This window comes from Callospermophilus lateralis, chromosome 1 (genome assembly GCF_048772815.1).
Source record: "Callospermophilus lateralis isolate mCalLat2 chromosome 1, mCalLat2.hap1, whole genome shotgun sequence".
Taxonomy (NCBI): Eukaryota; Metazoa; Chordata; class Mammalia; order Rodentia; family Sciuridae; genus Callospermophilus; species Callospermophilus lateralis.
The window spans coordinates 180,999,872-181,022,271 of record NC_135305.1 but is presented as its reverse complement, the minus strand read 5'-3'; the positions used below and the strand labels follow the sequence as shown (position 1 = coordinate 181,022,271).

Genomic DNA, 22,400 nt, shown 5'->3' with positions numbered 1-22,400 from the left:
GCTGGGTGGTGGCACATACCTATAATCATAGCTGTGGCAGGAGGATCACAAGTTTGAGGCCAGCCTGGGCAACCTAAATGAGATCCTGTCTCAAAAGTAAAATATCTTATTTAAAAAGGGCTGAGGATATAGCTCAGTGGTACAGTGCTTGCTTTATCACACTCAAGGCCCTAGGCTCAATACCAAGTACAATTTTTTTTTTTTTTTTTTTTTTTAAGATTTGGGTGCAAAAGGTGTAAATTCTCATCTGATCAAAAAATACAATTTGCTAAAATGACTCATTCTCTAAGATTCTCAGGAAATTATGGCATCATTATGACTGGTGTAATCCCTAACCTATCATAAAATTGAGTTTTAAATTATATATATATATATATATATATATATATATATATATATATATATATATATTATTAAGAGATGTGCTCAAATTTTCTAAAACAAAGTACATGCTTATGTTTGCTGAATCTTGCTACCATTTTATCCTATAACTGTATATTCATTTAAAAACTAACATTAAGCTAACACTACAAAGTGAACCTCAACTTTTGTAATTCTCCAACACCCATACAATTCTTGCTCTAAAGCACCAAGACTAAATTAAAAAGCTTATAAAAATAGTTCCATATTCATTTTTCAAATAAACTTCTTAATAAAGTTTTAAAAAGATAAAAAGGAGCTGGGTGCAATGGTGTACACCTGTAATCCAACTACTTATGAGGCAGAGGCAGGAAAATCTTAAGTTCAAGGCCAGCCTCAACAATTTAGCAAGACCTGTCTTAAAAGAAAAATGTTTTCTCTTCTATATCGAAGGCAAAGCTCTGTAGTAAAATGCTTGTCTAGCATTTGTAAAGTCCTGGGTTCAATTCCCAGTGCTGGGGCAAGGAGGGAGTTAAGAAGAAATACTTGGACCACATAAAAACACAGACTTTTCTTATTTTTTAAGTAAATGAAAACTCAGTCACACTAACAAAACAGTCTTTACACTGTTTAAATATAAGGTTATAATACTAAAGTATGAAAAGTAAAGTTTTGCTTATGAATGCACACTGTCCAAAAGATGCAGAAGACAATCAAAAAAGAATTTAAATGGCACTAGAAAAAGGGAGACTCAGTGCCTCAAAAAAACAGACAAACAAGACAAAGAGAAATCATTAAAACAAATTTTCTATTCACCCAACACCCCAACACTCAGCTTGAGAAGCCCCTTTCTGTTCTCCATCACTGTGGAAGGCCATCCTTGCACGTGACTGAGTTACTTCCCCGGCTGGGTGAGAGGGGCTCAGACACTTTTCTTTGTGTCAGAGCTTTCCCCACCTTTCTTGGGTCCAAGGACTTGTCCCGCTGGGTAAGAAAGGCTCAGACACTTTTTTTTGTGTTAGAGCTTTCCCCACCTTTCTTGGGTCCAAGGACTTGTCTGTGTGGAGCGTGGCTGACCACGTCTCACCTGACCTTGGAACACTGACCCCCCCTTAACCTTCATTAGATGGGATTTTCCCCAGAATTTTTTGTTCCCCAATAAAAGTCCTCCCCTTGGCGCGCTCACTGTCTCTCGATAGCCTCTTCAGTAAGCCTTGTTACTTTAATGGGTAACTTGAGGCTGGGGGTTCGAGGAGCCCTCCTAGAGCTGGTTTAAAGGTAATTGGAGTCTGTGTCTTTAATTTAAACTCCCTTAGGATTTTCCCACATAGCCAAACCTTCATATCGTCTGCGCTGGCCACGGACTAAACATCATGACAAGCAGTAGGGCTTACTTGTTAAAAATATAGACTTGAGATGACTCCTTGGATCTGATTACAAAGACTGTTACTTATTAGAAGTGTGACTTTAGTAAGTTAAGATTTTTCTGCTTCTAAGCTATAAATAACAAGTATCTGCTTTAAGTATTAAGAAGTGATGAATAAGTAAGTATATATTTATCAATAATTTAAAACATATAATGTGTAAAATGTAGCTATTTTTGTATTAACTTTCTGTCTTCCCCACAAGGAAATACACTTACCATTCTATTACTATGGATAGTAGTAAACATGAGTAAATAGTATGACTTTTTAAAAAAATTATATTAAATAGCATCAAGTATAAATATTCCTTTGCAACTTATTCTTTTCATTCAACATTTCTGAGATGATCCACACGGATATATGCATCTACTATTCATTCATGTTCACTCCTGTACAGCCCTCCATTGTGTAAATTAACTGCTTTACATATTCCTGTCTATGAACATTTTCATTATTTCATTTTTTGCTACTATGAAAATTCCACTACAAACATGCTTGAAAATGAATCCTGATGCTGATATAAAAATTTTTTTCAAAGCTCTCTGTTAGATCCCAGCATCTCTCTCTCTCTCACACACACACACACACACACACACACACACATCATAGAATATATACCGAGGCATAAAACTGCTGGGTTGTTAGGTAGATATTCAAGTTTAGCATTAAACTATGTCAAACTCTGTCAAAATGATTATTCAATTGGGGTGTGGTGGTGACTAACTATCTATCTATCTATCTATCTATCTATCTCTATTTAGACCATAATCCCAGCTACTCAGAAGCCTGAGGTAGAAGGATAAAAAATTCAGGTCTCCCCCTGGGGAAACTTAATGATACTTTGTCCTAAAATAAATTTTTTAAAGGGAGAGGGGGTTTGAGGATGAGCTCAGAGGTAGAACACTCCTGACTTCAATCTGCAGTACAAAAAAAATAAAAAAGTGATACTCTTACTAAAGAGAAGAAGGAATGGAATTGACCCAAGGAATGCTAAGTTGGTTTAACATTAAAAAAAAAAAAAAAAAAAAATCAACATAATTCATCATATCAGTAACAGAGTGTGAGAGTTCCTATAGCTAGTTCTACAGTGTTACCTATAATTGATGCTCAACTTCTTATATGATGAAAAATGGTATCTCATTGTTTAGATTTACAGTTCCCAAGTTAGAATAAACATCGTTTATTGGCCATTCTTATGTCTTCAGTGAAATTCTTATTTGTATCTTTTAACTATTTCTTTTCTGTTGGGTTGTCTTTTTTTTTTTTTTTTAATTTGGACAAGTTCTTTCTATATTCTGGTTACTAATCCTTTACAAGAAACATGCATTACAAATCTCTTATACAATATTTTTCTCCTTCACTTTGGAAATTATTTAACAAAATTTTTTTTTCATCTTTCATACATTTGATTAAAGTGAGTTATGCACTTCCATTTTTACCCCAAATAAAAATTGCAGAATCACATCAGTTACACATTCACAATGTTTACATAATGCCATATTAGTGACTGTTGTATTCTGCTGCCTTTCCTATCCCCTACTATCCCCCCTCCCCTCCCCTCCCACCTTCCCTCTCTACCTCATCTGTTGTTGTTCAGTTCTCTCCCTCCCCCCCCCTTCCCCTCACAACCTCATATATGTGATTTCGTATAACGATGAGGGTTTCCTTCCGTTTCCATGCAATTTCCCTTCTCTCTCCCTTTCCCTCCCATCACTCATCTCAGTTTAATGTTAATCTTTTCCTCATGCTCTTTCCCCCTGTTCAGTTCTTAGTTGCTCTCCTTAAATCAAAGAAGACATTTGGCATTTGTTTTTTAAGGATTGGCTAGCTTCACTTAGCATAATCTGCTCTAATGTCATCCATTTCCCTGCAAATTCCATGATTTTGTCATTTTTTAGTGCTGCATAATACTCCATTGTGTATAGATGCCACATACATGAAAAAATGCTCACCATCTCTAGCAGTCAGAAAAATGCAAATCAAAACCACCCTAAGATACCATCTCACTCCAGTAAGATTGGCAGCCATTAGGAAGTCAAACAACAATAAGTGCTGGCGAGGATGTGGGGAAAAGGGTACACTTGTACATTGCTGGTGGGACTGCAAATTGGTGCGGCCAATATGGAAAGCAGTATGGAGATTCCTGGGAAAGCTGGGAATGGAACCACCATTTGACCCAGCTATCGCCCTCCTCGGACTATTCCCTGAGGACCTTAAAAGAGCATACTATAGGGATACTGCCACATCAATGATCATAGCAGCACAATTCACAATAGCTAGACTGTGGAACCAACCTAGATGCCCTTCAATAGATGAATGGATAAAAAAAATGTGGCATCTATTTAACAAAATTAATTTTAATGTATTTTAATTTATCAATCTTCTCCTTCAGTGGGTCCTTTTTTTGTAAATTACTGATATCCTTCCCAACCCCTAAGGTCACAGGAATATTCTCCTACATTTTCTTCTAAGAGGTATTTAAAAAAAAAAAAAAAAAAAAAAAAGCTAGGACTTCTATAATTTGAGGAGAAAGGCATTGTGTTTTTTAACTACTTGCCAGGGACTATACCTGTATTGTAGAACTATAACACAACAGTCTATTAAAATTACCTTTAAGCAGATTATAGGTTGAACATAACTTATTCAAAAATATTTGGAACCAGAAATGTTCGGGATTTTGGATTTTTTTCAGATTTTGTAATATGTGTATATACATAATGAGATATCTTAGGGAGGAGACCAAAATCTAAACACAAAATTTACATTTCATATACTTTATACACAGTCTGAAGATAATTTGATACAATTTAAAAAATAACTTTGTGCCATGAAATAAAAATTCATGCTATGAGATTTTTCATTTGTGACACGTTAGCATTCAAAAAGTTTTGGATTTTGAAGCATTTCAGATTTTTGGATGAGTGATGTTCAACTTGTATAAACCAAAGAGCTAACCCAAAGCAATATATACGTAATGGTTAAATTAAGGGTTAAACATGATCAAAGTTTAAAATAATAAGGGCAGGGACAAATCAACGAGAATTATGATCATTAGAAAAATTTCATGAATAAACTGTTAACTTTCCTTAATAATTCTGATTTAGAATAACAACAAAATCCAGAACTTGTCTAAAATATATCCATACTTAAGAGTCAATGATAAAAACCACAAAGTATGAATTAGTATAAAACCTGGCATGTGATATCAACAGGAAATGGGAAATGTTTATAACAAGAATAATAATGTTAAATTACATAAAATTGGGCTGGGATTGTAGCTCAGTGGTAGAGCACTTGCCTTGTATACACAAGGTGCTGGGTTTGATCCTCAGCACCACATAACAATAAATAAATAAAAATAAAGATATTATGTCCATCTACAACTAAAAAAATCATTTAAAAAATTATATAAAATTTTTATTTTGTGTGCCTGAATTGCTCACATATATAACTCAGATTTACCCAGTCCAACAATGCAGACAACTGGGAAATTCAAAGTCTGGGAATGTACTTTAGAGATACAGCATGTACTTAGCATGTGTAAGGCCCTGGGTTATATATCTAGCATTACACACACAGAAAAAGTTGACAGGGTAGATGACTTAGAGAACAGTATTAATTGCTACTATTATCAGAGTACTACATAGTCATAAAATGGAGCTATGGCTTGATTCTCAAAAGAAGAAAGAATAATCTCTTCCAGTAAATCATGTTAAAGTGGCTAAACTTGAAACATAAGCTTTTCTCCATCAGCCCTAACATTCAGATTATCAACACTACAAATACGTGGTTTGGGGAATAATATTTTTGCAGCAAGATTTATATATAAAACATGAACACTTTATGTGTGTTTGTGTGTGCACATGCATGCATATATTTATGTATAAAACACAGAAAATAACAGCCAATCAGCAGTATAGCAGCCAATCAAGAAAATAATTCTCAATAATATTAAAGTATATAATTTCCTTAGTGCACCTAAGCATTTACATTGCTATGTGATAAAGCAATAATAATAAAGATTTGTAAAAGGAAGAAGCAATAATGACTAATTTTAGCAATGCCACAATTTAATGCAAATGGTTTTTAATCACTTTCTCACACACTATTAGAATAGCTTGCCTATTGTATCATCTTTCAAAATAGCTACAGCCAAGTCACACAAATGAGAATTGTGTGATTTGACACAATTCTCAAATAAGATCATAGATCATAGGTAAGGGAGAGGTAGAAAAAAATTACTAATACCAAGTATAGTATCAGTATTTTGTGGTTTTTATAATTTTTAAAAAATATTTATTTTTTAGTTACATGTGGACACAACATCTTTTATTTTTTATCTTATGTGGTGCTGAGGATTGAACCCAGTGCCTCACAAGTGCTAGGCAAGCACTCTACCACCAAACTACAACCCCAGCCCTAATGGAGAGATTTTTTTTTTTTTTTTTTTGTAGCTATAGACGGACAGAATACCTTTATTTTATTTGTTTATGTTTATGTGATGCTGTGGATCAAACCTAGTGCCTCATGCATGCTAGGCAAGCGCTCTACCACTGAGCTATAGCCCCAGTCCTAATGGAAAGAATTTTGAATATTCCTGAAACACAAAGAAATGACATATAGTGCTGAGGTTGTAGCACAGTGGCAGAGTGTTTGCCTTTCATCTGTGAGGCCCTAGGTTCAATTCTCAGCACTACAAATAAATAAACAAATAGACAAATAGATAAATAAATAAAGGTTCATCAACAACTAAAAAATTATTTTAAAAAAAAGGAATGTATATGCCAACTGTATATGCCAATTACCCTAATCCAATTGTTACATTCTGTATGCGTATTACACGTATTGAAATATCACAATGTATGCCATACACATGTACAATCATTAAGTATCGATAAAAAATAAAAATCAAGTGTAATGCCAATAAACTTACCCGATGCTCATCTGAAAACTCTGCCTCCACATACTTAGAACTATGAGTAAATCTCAATATCAATCTAAAATGACAAGACTAGAACTACTACGTAAATTTTGTTTCAAAATATATTTCATATTGATATTCTGAAGTAGGTACTATCACTTCATATCTGCCTTTCATACCAGCCATCATTCCTGGCAACTTCTTTCAGCTTTCATTCAAATTGTTAAATTTATACTTCTAACAATATGAGAAATGGTATTTAAATAAATTTATTGCAAAATTTAAAGTGATTGGCAAAAAAACTCAAAACAATATACATAAGCATAATAATATGCCAAGATAGAAATAATGTTGAAAATAATAAATCATATTTTGTAATGTCTTCAAGTCTTACCTATTCACTCCCTATACCTGTGAATCCAATATTCCTCATTTTCTAATCTTCTTATTATGAAGTCTGCATGCTAAAGCAGATGAGTATTTCACAATTCACCTCAAAACATACTAGTTTAGTTATCAGGATTACCTTCATGGATTTCAGGAAAGCATAGCTTTGCGCATACCTGCAACTACAAAATTCTTTCCCCAAGGTTTATGTCTTTATTTCCTAAAGGTTTTTTTCCTTTTGCCCCATTAACCATGTACCTCCACAAACTTCTTTTAAAATGGAACAAGTTTATCTCTGTCATTTAACCTAACCCAGCTGGTCAATCCAGTTGCAGGGTTCCTTAATACACAAACTCTGCTTGATGAGAACAATGGTCATCTTCCCAGACACCAGAATCTAAAATTCCTGGATATGACTGAATAATTAACCAACTTGGTAGGAAGCAAAGCCTATTCCCAACCAAAAGCTGAAATGTCATATACTGTCTTTACCCCCGGTCCTAGACTACTTTTTATAAATAAAGACAACTCCAATAAACTTGCATATGCAGATCTTTCCTTGAAACACATTCAGTTCAGTTCCTTTGGATATATAATCAGTAGTAAGACACCTGGATCATATAGTAGTTCTATATATAGTTTGGGTCTTAAATGTCTCCAAATGCCTATGTGTTGAAGGCTTGGTTGCCAGTCTGTGGCATTATTAGGAGATAGTGGAACCTTTAAGAGGTAGGATCTAGTCGAAGTTAATCACTTTAATTTAGTTTCTCAATTAAACTGGAAGGATGCCTCCATGAAGTAAGCAGCTTCCTCTGCCACATGCTCTACACCATCATGTGCTCCCTTACTACAGCCCCAAAGGCGTCAAGGCCAAGTGACCATAGACTGAAACCTCTGAACTTTGTGAGTCAAAAATAAACTTTTCTTCCTTATAAGTTAATTTATATCAGGTATTTGTCACAGAGATAGAGAGTTGACTAACACTAAGTCATGACATATAACCTAGGCTCAGCCAATCAAACACCTTAGCCTCTGACCCTACATGAGGAGTTAGAATCACAAATATACATGATTGGTGGCAGAGTAGAAAGTACACACTTTCCAGAGGTAGCAATGACAACCGTGCCAAAAGAATCATCCCATTCCAAATGTCACATTATAAGGGAAGGTATCCAGTGTCAAGGAATGCAGCAGCATCTCTACACCAGACCATTTCTGTGGCATGATTTGGCTACGGATCTAGCATCAGAGTTTCCAAACCTGGATTCCCAGCAATTCTGTGAGCTACCCTATGTCCTTTCAATACATTGATGTTCTGCTTAAATCAGCTACAGATAGTATCTATGATACACAACTAAAATTCCAAATAATGTACAGCTCTTCTAGACTCAGTTGCCTTCTGATAATTACTCTGCTCTTATGTCTTTTAGTGCTAGGCTTTTCCATGTCAAAGATATGTTATTATCTATCCTAAACTTTCAGGTTCTAATTCCAGTGCTCCTTCCTAGAAAAATAAGCTGTTCCTATCTTGATCATACAGTGCTCTTAATTCCATTTACAACTTAATTCTTCCCTAATTTTTAACAGCAGTTAGCTTTAGCTTCTCAATTAAACTAAAAGATCCTTGAAGACTGAAGTAACATCATAATAAGTTCATTATGATCTATTGCCTATTACAAACTTTGATATGTGTTTCCTGATTGACTAGATTCTTGTCTTTTAGTTTACTGAACTCTTTTAATTTCATAACTTCAAGTAAGACAGACCAAGCATGCTACTGATATTTCCTGCTTTTAGAGTGAAAATATATAAACTGAGAGTATGGAATAATAGGTATTACTAAAAGACTTTCTTTAACACATTCAAAAATTTCACACATGTAAAATAATTTACTTTGTTTAGAAAACTCTAAAGACAGTTATTCAAAGAAGAAAATTTTTAACAATGAAAAAGTACTTGTACAGAAAATAAGCATATAAGTATTTTGTGCAACACAAAACAAGAAAAAATTATAACAGCCACAAGTTATTGAATACTTATGTTCCAGACATCCTGTTATGTGCTTTATATGAATTCTTATTAAATCTTGATGACAGTCTTGTGAGCTAAATTTTACTATTAGCTTTCTTTAGTTTGTGTTTTTTGAGGTGCTGGGAATTGAATCCAGGACCTTGAGCACACCAGGTAAGGACTCTGTGGCTGAGCTATAACCTCAGCCCGAGACTATTTTTATAGAGGGGAAAATGAAGCACAAAGACTCCCCAAGGTCACTCATCTGGGAAGCAATGGAGCCATGATTCCAACTCAGGGAGACCAACTCCAAAAAATTTAACTACTCCTCAATCAGGCCTATGCCAGCAGTGTTCAGGTACCTCAGAGACTTGACAGCAGTTTTATTTCCCCTCCCCAATTCTGTTAACTTCTGGATTTGTGTTTCCCAGAATATATCATTCTCTTTTAGACTTTCCTGCCTTAAACTCATGCTGTTGCCTCAGGCTAGAATGCACTGCTCTTTTTTATCCACCTAGCAAAACCCTACTCAATTTTCAAACAGTGGCTTAAAAAACAACTTTCACTGTGAAGCCCTCTTCATTCCTCCCACACTTTCTGCCCCCATTCCTGGGGGAAGAAACACATCACTCCTAGCTCCCTGGAAACAATGAATCACAGATACTTCTATTGTTCCATTTATTTGAATTATAATTATATTTTTACAGAGCTACCTACTGGACACTATATTACACTGCAAACTTTAGACTAGAATGCATAATGATCCCAGTTTAAGTTCAACTACAATTTAAGTGAATAGTTTCTACTAATCAAAACAGCATCATTTGCTAGATGCAATGGCACATACCTAAGGCAAGAGGATCAAAAGTTTGAAGCCAGCCTCAGCAACTTAGCAAGACCCTAGGCAACATAGTAAGCCCCTGTCTCAAAAAGAGCTGAGGATGCAGCTCAGTAGTAAAGCACCCTGGGTTCAATCCCCATCCCCTCCCACCCACTTTAAAAAAAAAAAAAACAACCAGCATCATTCATTCCCATAATATTTTACCAACCTCTATATGGCCATATACCTCAAAAATCACTGATGAGTAAAATTACTATCTTACATTTCCTAAGTTCAGAAAGGGAATTTTAAACTCCATCTTACAAATCATTTTTCAATGCCCACGTTAAGACTCTAGCATTACAATTTCCAAATAATACCACAGTTGTAGCAAATTACAAATATTTTTTAAAATATATTTTACTTGTATAGATAGACACAATACCTTTACTTATTTTTATGTGGTGCTGAGGATCGAACACAGTACCTCACACATGCCAGGCAAGTGCTCTACCACTGAGCTACAACCCCAACCCCACAAATATTTTTTAATTGGAAATACTCCATCCACTATTTGTTAAAGCAAAGGTCCAAGAATAAGACATTTGCACTAATAGAGACAAATCAAACTATATTGCAAAAGATGCTGAATTAATTCACATCTGAATACTCACTCTCTTCCATTCCTACATCCTAATTTGTTTCACTAAACTAATACTATTACTCCATTTAATGTTCCTTTTTTTAATAAGGGCTTTCTTAAGGGCTTTCTTGAGATATAATTTGCCTACAATACAATTTCCTATTTAAAGTATATAACTTAAGCCAAGCATGGTAGCACACACCTACAATTCCAACTATATGGGAGGCTGAGGTAGGAGGATCACAAGTTCAAGGCCAGACTAGGCAATTTTGGAGAACCTACCTCAAAATAAAATTCTAAAAAAGAGCCAAGGCTGTAGTTCAGTAGTAGAGCACTTGCTTAGCATGTGTGAGAACCTAGGCTCAAACACCAGTTTGGGGGAAAAAAAAAAGGTAAATAAATATATTTATATGTGTGTAAATAAATTATACGATTCACAGTTATGCAACTATCACCAGAGTTGATTTTTCATTTTCATCATCCCCAAAAGAAACCTGTACCCATTTAGTAGTATTTCTCTATATCAGTCAGGGTTTTAGAAAAGCAGAACCAATAACATGTGTATGAAAACACACACACACACACACACACACACACACACAGAGATTAATGTTTTTAAATACCTTTATTTTGTTTATTTAGTCTTATGTAGTGCTGGGGCTCAAACCCAGTGCCTCATATGTGCCAGGCAAATGCTCTACCACTGAGCCACAACCCCAGCCCCCAGAGAGATTAATTTTAAGAAATTGGCTCATGTGATTGTGGGGCCTGGCAAGTCTGAAATCAGCAATGTCAGACTGGAGAGTCCAGGAAGAGCTGTTATTGCAGTTTTAATCAGTGGGGACAGAATTCCTTCTTGGGGGCAGGGGTAAGGTGTCTCAGTCTTTTCTCCTTAGGATTCAACTGATTCAACTGACAATGGCCTACTCACATTACAGAGGAAATGCACTTTACTCAAAGTCTATTGGTATGTTAATCATATCTAAGAAATACTTTCACAGCAACATCTAGACTGAGTTTGACCAAAAACACAACCTAGCCAAGTTGACCCTAAATTAACAATCACACTCCCCATTACTCCCTGCCCCTAGCAACCTGTCTCAAAATAAAAAAGACTGGGAATGTAGCTTTGTGATAAAGTGTCCCTGGTTCAATCCCCAGTGGTAGGGCAGGGTGGGGAGTGAGAATTTAGAATAAGGGTCTAGTACTTGGTTTTTATTTGGGGGATAAGAAATCTAGATTCTAGTTTTAATTACTACTAAATGACCTTGTGCAAATAAACTCTAAACAAACTCTTTTTGGATAAAAGGAGCCAGACTATAGTGTTTTACTTACTTTTTAAGAATGTTAAACAAGTGTTCTACTTTTTAAGAGTTTTAAACAGATCAAATAAAATAAGAAAATACTTTAAAATCTCCCCCAAGAAAGTATTATTCTGCATGAGTGTATGTATGTATATTCAAAACTAATATAAACCACAAGAGGGAACTGGGGATGTGGCTCAAGCGGTAGCGTGCTTGCCTGGCATGCATGCGGCCCGGGTTCGATCCTCAGCACCACATACCAACAAAGATGTTGTGTCCGCCAAATACTAAAAGATAAATATTAAAAAAAAAATTCTCTCTCTCTCTCCCTCTCTCTCTTAAAAAAAAAAAAAAAAACAAAACATGATTACCTACAATCCCAAAACACTTAGCAAAGTGTCTTGAACATTATTATTCTCAATCAACAATGATTTATACAAAGACTATGTATTGGTAATTGAGTCCATGATCTCAAATTGAGAACTAACTTGAATGACCTTCTGCCCTTTGACTCTCCAGGGGCTTGTAGAAATACAACTACTCCATTGTTCATATTTCATTTACTCAAAATTTATATAGTACCCACTCCTTTGTTCTCAAGTGCTTGCCTCAGGGAAATAGTACATTTGCATCATGGTTGTTTTGTTGTCTATATCCTATAATGAAATTATATACAAAGTTCTATAGGAATATAGAGAAAGAAGCAATTAATTCTTCAGTTAGTGGGAGACAGGAAAAGTTTCACATTGGAACAAAGCCTCAAGGTATGAAGGAGAGGGGTCATTCTGGAAGGGAATACAGCAAAAGGCACTTGTAGAAACAGTAAGCGTTGTCAAAAGGCTGATACACAGTTTGGGATAAAGAAAAAACTGTAATAAAAGATAAGGCTGGGAGGAAAAAAAGAAAACAAGGAACAGATTTTAATATTAAACATTAATGGGGCAACAACCAAGATTTTTAAACAGGGCTATAAATCATCTACCTGAAGTACCAGTAAGAGAAGCGTGGTACCCAGGAGAGGAAAGAGTACTGACAACATTTCAGCAGCTAATAAATGCCAACCTTTTTCTTGATTCAAATAATCACCAAGTAACCAACATACACTAAGAACCAATCTCGCAATCTTTTCACTTAAACCCTAAATGACAGACACTCTCCTCTCTATTTACCAAAGAGAATGGATACTAAGCTCTAACATAAATACCACTTACGAAAACCAAATAAGAGCCTGAGAAGCCAGAGTGAATTTAACCTTACTTACAAATAAGTGGAGAAAAAAATGGTTTTAAGTGTACTCACCCATAAAATTATACATATGTATATTTTCCCCACCCTGTGGTAGCTTGGAACTCAGGGCCTTGTACACACTAGGCAAGTGCTCTGCCATTGAGCTATATCCCCAGCCCATTTTATTTTGTGACAAGGTCTAGCTAAATTGTCCAGGTTGGCCTTAACTTGTGATCTTCCTGCCTCAGTCTCCGAAGTGGCTGGGATTACAGGCATGTACCCCCCCAACACTCATACTTTTTTTGTTTTTGTTATTAGAATTGGGGATTAAACCCAAGGCTATGCATGCTAGGCTAGCATTATACCACTAAGCCACATTCTCAACCCACCACCCATACTTTTTTAACTACTTGAAATAACAGAGAAAATAGTTCATCAATTTCCCACTATTGTACAAAGTAACACTGAGTTGAGCACAGTGGTGTACACCTATAATTCCAAGCAATTCTGGCAGGAGAACTGCAAGTTTGAGGCCACTCTCAAAAATTTAGTCAGGCCAGGTGTGGTTGTGCATGCCTGTAATCCCAGCACTAGAGAGGGTGAGACAAGAGGATTGTGAGTTCAAAGTCAGCCTAAGCAACTTAGTGAGGTCCTATGCAATTTAGTAAGACCCTGTCTCAAAATAAAACATGAAAAGGGATGGGAATGTGGCTCAGTGGTAAAGCACCTCTGGGTTAAATCCCCAGTACCCACCCACCCACCCAAAAAAACTTAGCCAGGCCCTAAGCAACTTAGTGAGACCACAAAAAGTAACATAGAAAGAAATAAATATGTGCTTTATATATACAACCTGGCTTTCTATCCATGTTAACATTAACCTTAAATATAGTGTGTGTCGAACAATTTTCTCACACACACACACAAAAAAAAAAAAACAGCACCTTTTAATGACCTTTTTACTTCTGTGAACAACAACAAAAAAAAAATTAGTTATCTGTTAAACACACAAAACCAGTGAAGGTATAATCTACCTTTCTCAAAAGATATGGCCAGGATCTTTGCAGTCATGTTTAGACATGCTAAGAAAAAGGAAAGAACCAATCTTGGTTTTTTCCTTTGCAAAGACTTCCTTGCAATGTCATTGGAACATGTCCTATCCTTCATCCTCCTTGCCTTTGCTTAAGCAATTCCTCCTTTCCTTGACTGACTCTATCTAAATAGAGTGCCCTTTATTAAAAATTTTAAGGTCTAGAGACTGGGGTTTAAAGCTCAATGGCCACCTTGCCTAGTAAGAGCAAAACCCTAAGTTCAATCTGCAGTAACACACTCACACACACAGTCCTAAGGTCAATAAAATCTTTAGTTCTTACAGTTTCTCTCTTTGCTGAAGTTCTAATGGACAATTTAACACTCTTGTCTGATTTCATTTCTGGCAATTAATCTTTTTATTCCAACTGACCTTACAAAAATCACACACATCCTAGCTAAAATATTACAAAGTCTTGGAATGGTTTTGGTTATGAGCTCAGGCTCTAGAGTCAAGAGTAAAAATATCTGGGCTCAAATCTCAGTTCTACCATTCACTAGGTATGTGAACTTGGGCAAGTTAACCTAACCTAATTTCTGTGCCCCGATTTCCTCATTTGTGTGGAAAAAGTAAGCACTTATCTCAAAGAGTTGAGGATTAAATAAATAAGTTAAAGGTAAAACAGTTAATTGAATCTCTTTTGTCTTGTCTTGGTCCTGGGAACTGAACGCAGAGGTGCTCTACCATTGAGCTATATTCCCATCCCTTTTTAAGTTTTTCTTTTGAGATAGGTCTTGCAAGGTTGCTAAGGCTGGTCGCAAACTTGTGATTTTCCTGCCTCAGCCTCCGAAGTTGCTGGGATTATAGGCTTCTGTCACTGCTCCTGGCATGTGTGAAGCATTTAGGACAGGACCTGGTACAGGGCCTGGCATATAGTTATTGCCCAAGTGTTGGTTAAACACTTACTCATTTTTCCCTGTTCCAGGTCAGTCTATACATACTGTTCTTGCATTACTTTTTCTTCCTTTCTTTCTTTTTTAATATTTCTTTTTCAGTTGTAGTTGGACACAATATTTCTTTTTCAGTTGTAGTTGGACACAATACCTTTTATTTTATTTATTTATTTTTATGTGGTGCTGAGGATCGAACCCAGGGCCTCACACATGATAAGCAAGCACTCTACCATTGAGCCACAACCCCAGCCCACATCATTCTTTCTTAAATGGTGGTTTTGGTGTCAGTGCCTCTGCTCAGAACTCTCCTTGACCTTTACTAAAACAAAGGTGCCACATTCTTGGCTTGGTAATGAAGGCACTGCACAACCTGACATGACACTACTCAGATTTATTTACTCAAAATCTACTTTATACAAAATAGCAGGAAACAGACACATCTCCTCCAGGGTCTGATAATTAATTACAAAGACATAAACATAAAAACAACATCACACCCATAAAATGGATGATGTTTACCCATAACTCTCCAAAAGAACACTCCAATATAATAAAATCAGTTTCCTCAGCAATGGGAAGATGCCAAGCTGATTCAAACCTTTCTCCTTTTCTTTTATTCTACCCACATCCCCTGAAAACAAAAACAACTAAAAAAAGCTTTACTTTTATTTATCCACCCCATCACTTTCTTATGATTTAAACACATATATTATCATCTCAATCAACTGTTTTCAAGGTGAATAATCACCCTCTGTATATAATATATAATAAGCTCCTACAAAGAAGAAATAATCACTTCTTAGGAGTTGCCATTTCTTCTCACCTCAATACCATATCCTTCATTAAAACAGACCATGACAGAACAGGTGCTCAAACATATGCAAAGTGAGAATGGCAAGACAGCCAGTACTACTAAGTAAATTACAATGAGACTATGGTAGACTACTGTGTCAACCACTAGCCTGTCACCAGTGCCCAAAGCCTCAAATCAAAAGGTACCATTCAAATCACATTCACCAACTCCTTCTGTGCAACTAGCTTATGGGTTGATTTGCTTGCTCATGAGCACTTTTGAGTCAATTGAAGGACTAATAATCGTTTTGTTACCTAATTTGAAGATTCTGAACTCCAAAATGCAATGAAGGATGATACACAGAGCCAGGACAATTGTTACATCCCTGAGAAGATGATTTGGGAAAGATATTAAAAACTACACTTTGTGGCAAACCTGTCATCCTCCAACATGCAGGTTTAAATACAATGAAACATTCCATGGATTTAGCATTAAAAAGTGTCAGCTAGATTTCCATCTGCCTACATTTTGTCAGTTTTCTATAATGAATGTTATTTGAATAATCAAAAAAGTTTCAAGTATTTATTATTTCTTCCAACTTTTAATGGCCCTCCCAAGTTACCCACAAATTGAAAGTCAACCAAAGGGCATATTACTCCCATTTCCAACCCCTCAAGCAAAATGTCTACTTGGACAAAGTTATCAACTTCATTAGTTTCTCTTTTTAAAATTACTTCAACGTGTATCACATTAAAGAAAAATGATTTTTCATTAGCTTCCTAAAATTGCATAGCACAATAGCAAATTACAAAGTGCTATTCTGTCAAAAGGATTCTCTGTTCCCCCACAAACACCCTCCTCCTTCTCTGAGTACTGAGCCCTTAATAAGGACCAGGCACAAGGTGCTAAGTGATTTACATAATTATCTCAATCCTCAAAACAATGAGAGGGGGGCTGGGGATACAGCTCAGTGGTAAGCTTCTGCTTTGCACCCAAGCACCAAAAAGAAAATAAAATTGAAGCTTAGAAATGTTTAAACAACAAACTTCTTTGAAATGATTCTTATAGGAGAGGATTCTTGTGTTTTATAATTTGCTGGAGATATATATTAGGCCTGAGGATTTTTGTTTTTAGCTGATCACAGCATAAATTTCCAAACTACAAAGTTCACATAGAAAATAGTAGATGATGATATTTGGTCAAACTGGTATGGTTTTCTTCAGTAACTCCCAGCATCTGGCACATAATAGATGCTCAATAAAAACCTGTCTAGTCAAATCAAGCTTTAATTCCTAAAACAAGTTGAAAGCATGGCAAGAACTGAGAGGTTATTATTTTAACTAGACTATGTGGTAGTTAGTTTATAATTCTATGTACACATTAATTGCCTCATATCCTGAATGTTATTTTAGCTAATAAGGCAAAAGAAAAAAACAAGTGAAAATAATAGAAATAAAACAAGTCTATCCGTCAAAAATAAGGTTTTTGTTTGTTTGGGTTTTTACATGTGTGTGGGGGAGTGAGTACTGGGGATCAAGCCCAGGGCCTTGCACATGCTAGGCAAGCACTCTACTGAGCTATATTCCCAGCCAAAAGATAAAAAGTAAATAACAAATTCCATTAAATTTCAACATGTCATCTAAATTCATAACTATTCAATACTGATATATTCTTAGTCATCCCAAAATAGTTGGGATTTTGTTTGCTTGTTTGTTTTTGTGGTGCTGCATGCTAGGCTAGTGCTCTACCACTAAACAATCTATTCCCCAGCTCCTATTGATCTATAAATTAACCTACTATGAGGGTTTTGGTATAGCCATGGGAAGCACTGTGCATGCAACACTATTTTAAAAAAAGAAAATCTGTAGTCTCCTTTTAGTGTTGAATCAAAGAAAGTATATTTAATAGCATACACTGTGAGTAAACCTATTATCTGATTAAGTTGGACCAAACTGTTGTCCAGGGACAAAAAGGCAAAAATGTAAAAGCTGGTTGAATTAAGACACTAGTTAACTGATACTTAGTTCAATAGCTGGAAAGATAAGCTCCGAGAACACTCATTTTAAAGGATTACAGAAAATGTATGAAGTCTTTGAAGCACCTAAGCTTTAGCTTCCAGAGAGAAAAAGGAGTCTGTTCCACAGGTAAATGAGCAGCTGATATTAATACAGAAAAATTGACATAATTTTTCAGATTTTATCCTACACAGAGTAGATTATAGGTATTATACAAGCACACACACTTGGGCAATCTCATCCTCCTCTATTTAAAAGGTAATTTATTTAATAATTCTTTAAGGGGCTGGGGATGTGACTCAAGCGGTAGCGCGCTCGCCTGGCATGCGTGCGGCCCAGGTTCGATCCTCAGCACCACATACAAACAAAGATGTTGTGCCCACCGATAACTAAAAAATAAATATTAAAATTCTCTCTCTCTCTATACCTCTCTCTCTCTTTAAACAAAAAATAATAATAATAATAATTCTTTAAGTCAGTAGCCACAGAAGTATTTTCTTGCTTCGATATGAGGCTCATGTTTCTTTCATTTCAAAAAACTACTCTTGAAGACTTTTATTCTTTTAAGAAAAGCTTGATCATTTAACTCAAAGAGGGGGCAAAAAGTCAGGAGATGAAACCTGAGATATTCCTATTAGCCTTACATACCTTACTTTAAGTTGGAATTGATTCAGTATAAATTGATTCAGTTCAAATAAAACCTCAGGTTTAGGCACAAAGATGAACTCTTTGGTATACATACCCCCCCCCCCATACAAGATTAAAAAATGAAAGGATCTTACTCTTTTGATTTCTTAAATTAAAGCACACACATACATTAATTAGAGTGTCAACATAAAAATGCCAAAATGTTTACACTTAAAATGAAATGCACTGAACTCATTCTGTTATATTTAAGTAATGCTGTAATTGATAGCATTGGATATAATTTCAGAAAATAAATTAATTTCCTAACACTAATGTTTTAATATCACCCTGTAAGTAAGCATTATGTACTAAATAAATAAGTGCTGCAGAGAATATCAAAAAGTGATTTTCAAAAATAATAGGTATATTTTTCACCCAACTTGTAAACAAAACTCTGAAAACAAAAATTTACAGTTGTTCACAATTAAGTTGCTTTGGTTATTGCAAATTATTCCTTCAAAAGTATAAATATGTAACAGACCTTTGAAAAACATTAAGCTTACACAAGCGATTATCCTTACTAGAAAGGCCCTTATCTGAACTCAACTAAGAGCTGTGTTAACTACATTTCACCACAGGGACACTTGAGCCCCAGTGTAATACAGGCCAAATTTCCCGAATTGCTTTGGGAAAGGCTGCTTGCTTAATCAAGCACTGAAGTGCAGATTCACCTTTCTAAAAAGATTGAAAGCAAGATGCCAAATTTCACTATCTAGTTTTCCGAAAAGAATTAGGGTTTGAGATTTCACTGGGAATGACCACGTTATCAAGATGCCATTGCCCTCCTGAGTCATTTAATTACAATACCTTCTCTGTTTTCATTCAACCACCTCAATTAGATTTTCACTAGAATAAGGCACACAAAAAGTTGGTTCCATGGCCTTTTTGACAGGGTCCTCTGGATGCAACCCTGGGATCCTGCATACATTATGGCTCTCAGCAAAGAAAAACTGAAAAGATTGTTAGACAATGTGGTGAAATTACCTTGCCAGTCTTGTGATCAAACCAGACGAGAGCATGGTTCCTTGAGAGCACTTTGCAATCAAAGGTGGCATTATTCTGTGCTGGTCGACAGCGTGCCACCGAGCGGCCGATTTTGATGGGCTCATCCAGGTAGACATGACGCTCCTGAAACGGGTGAGAGTTCGGGCGGCAAGTGAAGATGGCCAAGGCAGACGGCATCGAGGACAGACTGGGGATGTCTCTCCTACCAGGGACAACAAGGAGTTCCTCTAGATTCGGAATGCTCTTCACAAGCCAACACCCCTATCCCCCCAAAAATTTTAAATTAAAACACACTGCACATTGTCTAAGCATAACCAGTGAACATCAACAACTCTTCACTTGGGTGGGGAGACAAGCAAGCCCAAGTCCCATCACCTCCTTTAAAACACAGCAGTGCCCAGATCACAAAAAGTCCCCAACCAGCATCTTTCAGTCCATCTTCCCTGGGAAGGAAAGGCTCAAACATCGGGCAGCTTCGGCCAAGAAAACTCCTGGAAGACAGTTTGGGACTGAAGGTATCCAAGCAGATGAGTCACACACCAATTCTTGTGTTTTGTTTGAGATCGCGGGCGCTTCTCCCCCTTGGTGGCGGAAACGTTGCAGCACTGCAGCATGAAGGAAGGGTCGATTTGGTGCGGCCAGGAAGGTCCTTCGAGGCCAAAGGAAGGTGTAGCCAAAGCACCTCTGGGCAGCCACCGCTAGTGCTCAAGGGCCTCGGGGGTGGAGAAGCGAAGGCGACGGCGAGGGGGTCTAGAGGGCCAGCGGGACAGTCTGCATTGCCACTGCTGCGCGGAGGCCGCCCGGGAGTGGGCAAGGGTCCCCGGCCAGGCACGAGCCGAGGCGGCGGTCCTCAGCGCGAGGGGTGGAGGCCCGCAGGGGCTCTGGCAGCAGCCGAATCCGGACTCCCGGGCACCTGGCGAACGTCCCCGCGACCAGGGCGGGGACCCGGCTCCACAGGCCGGTGCGGACTGAACGAGGCGCTACCCCAGGGAGGCTCGGACGACCGGGTCGGCGGGAAGTTGGTTCTTGGACGCCTGAGCTCTCGGCTGCCGCTCAGCACAACCCCTTAGGATCGCCCCCGGGAGGGTCGCATCTCAGGGACGGCAGCCGAAGATCCCGGAGGACGAAGAGGTGGGGGAGGGAGACTGGCCCGAAGGTTGAGGGAGAGGCCTGGAGGCCCCGGGTTGGGTCCGCCGCAGCCTCCACCACTCGCGGCCAGTGGGGCAAGCTCAGGCTGTGCCCGACGAGGCAGGAAACTTTCCGACCTGGTGGGGAAAACATCAAAACAAACGGCCGTCAGGAGCCGGTGTCCGCTGGTCTCAGCCCTCGCCCCTCTCAGCCAGACCCCCTCCAGAACCCGTCGCTGACCACGACCTCGGTGGATCTCTCCGCAAGCAGGCTGCGGGGATTTGAAGCAAGAACGCCACGACCGGTCCTGCCTTCCTTGCGGTCGCCGCCGCCTCAGCTTACCTTGCCAGCGCCGGCCGCCATAGTGACTCTGACTGAAACCTACCCGGTGCACCGCCACGGGAACGCGCACCCTTTTCAAGGGCCCTCCTACCCCCTCTCCCGTGCCGTAGTCCGGGAATGTCACGTGAACGACGCTGCGGAGGCCATGTTGGTCGAGGGCAAACTAATTTTTAACCAAATTCTGGGTGCCATCTTAGTTAAGGGCTGAAGGCTTCAGCCCTCCAGAAAACCTTGACCACCATTTTGGTTGAGGGCAGGAAAGAATTTGAGTGGCTGAAAGTTTCATAAATGAACCATGCCTACTTCCTATTTTACCTTCTAAGTAAGGAGGTACCAACTTTTACCAAGTTTTCTTCAGTGCATTTATCACTGAGAATACTAACTAGCAAAGAGGACAAAGCATTCAAAGGTGATATTCATCAGCAGCCATCTTAGTTGTGGGCAACACAGTCACCCACTGCCGCCCTAGGTGTGAGCCCGCAAATTCCACGAGTCTCAGGATTTGAGAACGTGAGGCAGACTGCCCTCCTCCTGCTAAACTGTTCGTTGTGTTTCGTACTGGAAGAAAAACTATTTCTTAGTTCTTTAATTTCGAATGACCGTTCTTCTTACTGGACCTACTGTGTGCCCCAGGGCTCTTACGTGGATTCTACCCCGGAAGAGTGAGACTTAAAAAAAAAGTTTTTTGTGTTACTTCCAGAGAGGGATGACCAATTGCTGATATGAAAAAATCATTCACAATCCTAAAGTAGATAAGGAATCATTGATCTAAAGAAGACCTAGCAAAAACTAAATGAAAACTTCAAGAAAAGATAGGGAAGATCTTTATCATTTAGCATCAATGTTTACTTCATTCTTTGAATTCCAGGGACTACAGGCTCCACCACAGTGTAACCTTGGGGAAGTTCCAAAGCGTTTTCAAGCCTTTATTTCTCTTTTATATCATGAAGATAATAATACTTAACTCATTTGTTGTAGAGAGACTTCAAGATGTTAAACCATGTTGTTCATTAAACTACCTATTTATAGAATTTTATCCCCACCCCAGGTTTTGTGCTGGGCCCTGGTGATGTAGGTGAATAAAACCTCAATCCTTTCCCTCTGAGAGGATAGCAGGTGTTGTTGGTTTCAGATTGGGGAAGGTGAGGGCTTGGAGGAGGTGTCAAACACAAGTATAACTTCACTTTGATGTAATCAGACATAAGATAGAAGCAAGCAGTAGATGCTAAAGGGATCACCATTCTGGGTAACCGAACTGAATGAAGGAAGATAGGAGAACCACAATAAATATGGTATTTACTGAATGGTTTCCTAAGTTTCTAGGAAAAGGGATAGCAAGAAAAGAAATGAGACT

General features: G+C 37.7%; 1 protein-coding gene across 19 annotated transcripts in view; it reads right to left on the bottom strand.

Annotated features, from left to right (window-relative positions):
* Window positions 1-21,131, bottom strand: part of Slmap (sarcolemma associated protein) — a 159,317-nt gene extending 138,186 nt beyond the window's left edge. For 18 of the 19 annotated variants that reach the window (XM_077109190.1, XM_076839893.1, XM_076840661.1 and 15 more), the window contains exons 1-2: window positions 21,047-21,131; window positions 19,556-20,841 (exon numbers count right to left, since the gene is read on the bottom strand). In XM_077109190.1, the coding sequence (XP_076965305.1) occupies window positions 19,556-19,753 (198 nt within the window). In that variant the 5' untranslated portion in view covers window positions 19,754-20,841; window positions 21,047-21,131. The other variant, XM_076839976.1, reaches the window with a different exon arrangement.
* Between the last annotated feature and the right edge of the window lie 1,269 nt (window positions 21,132-22,400).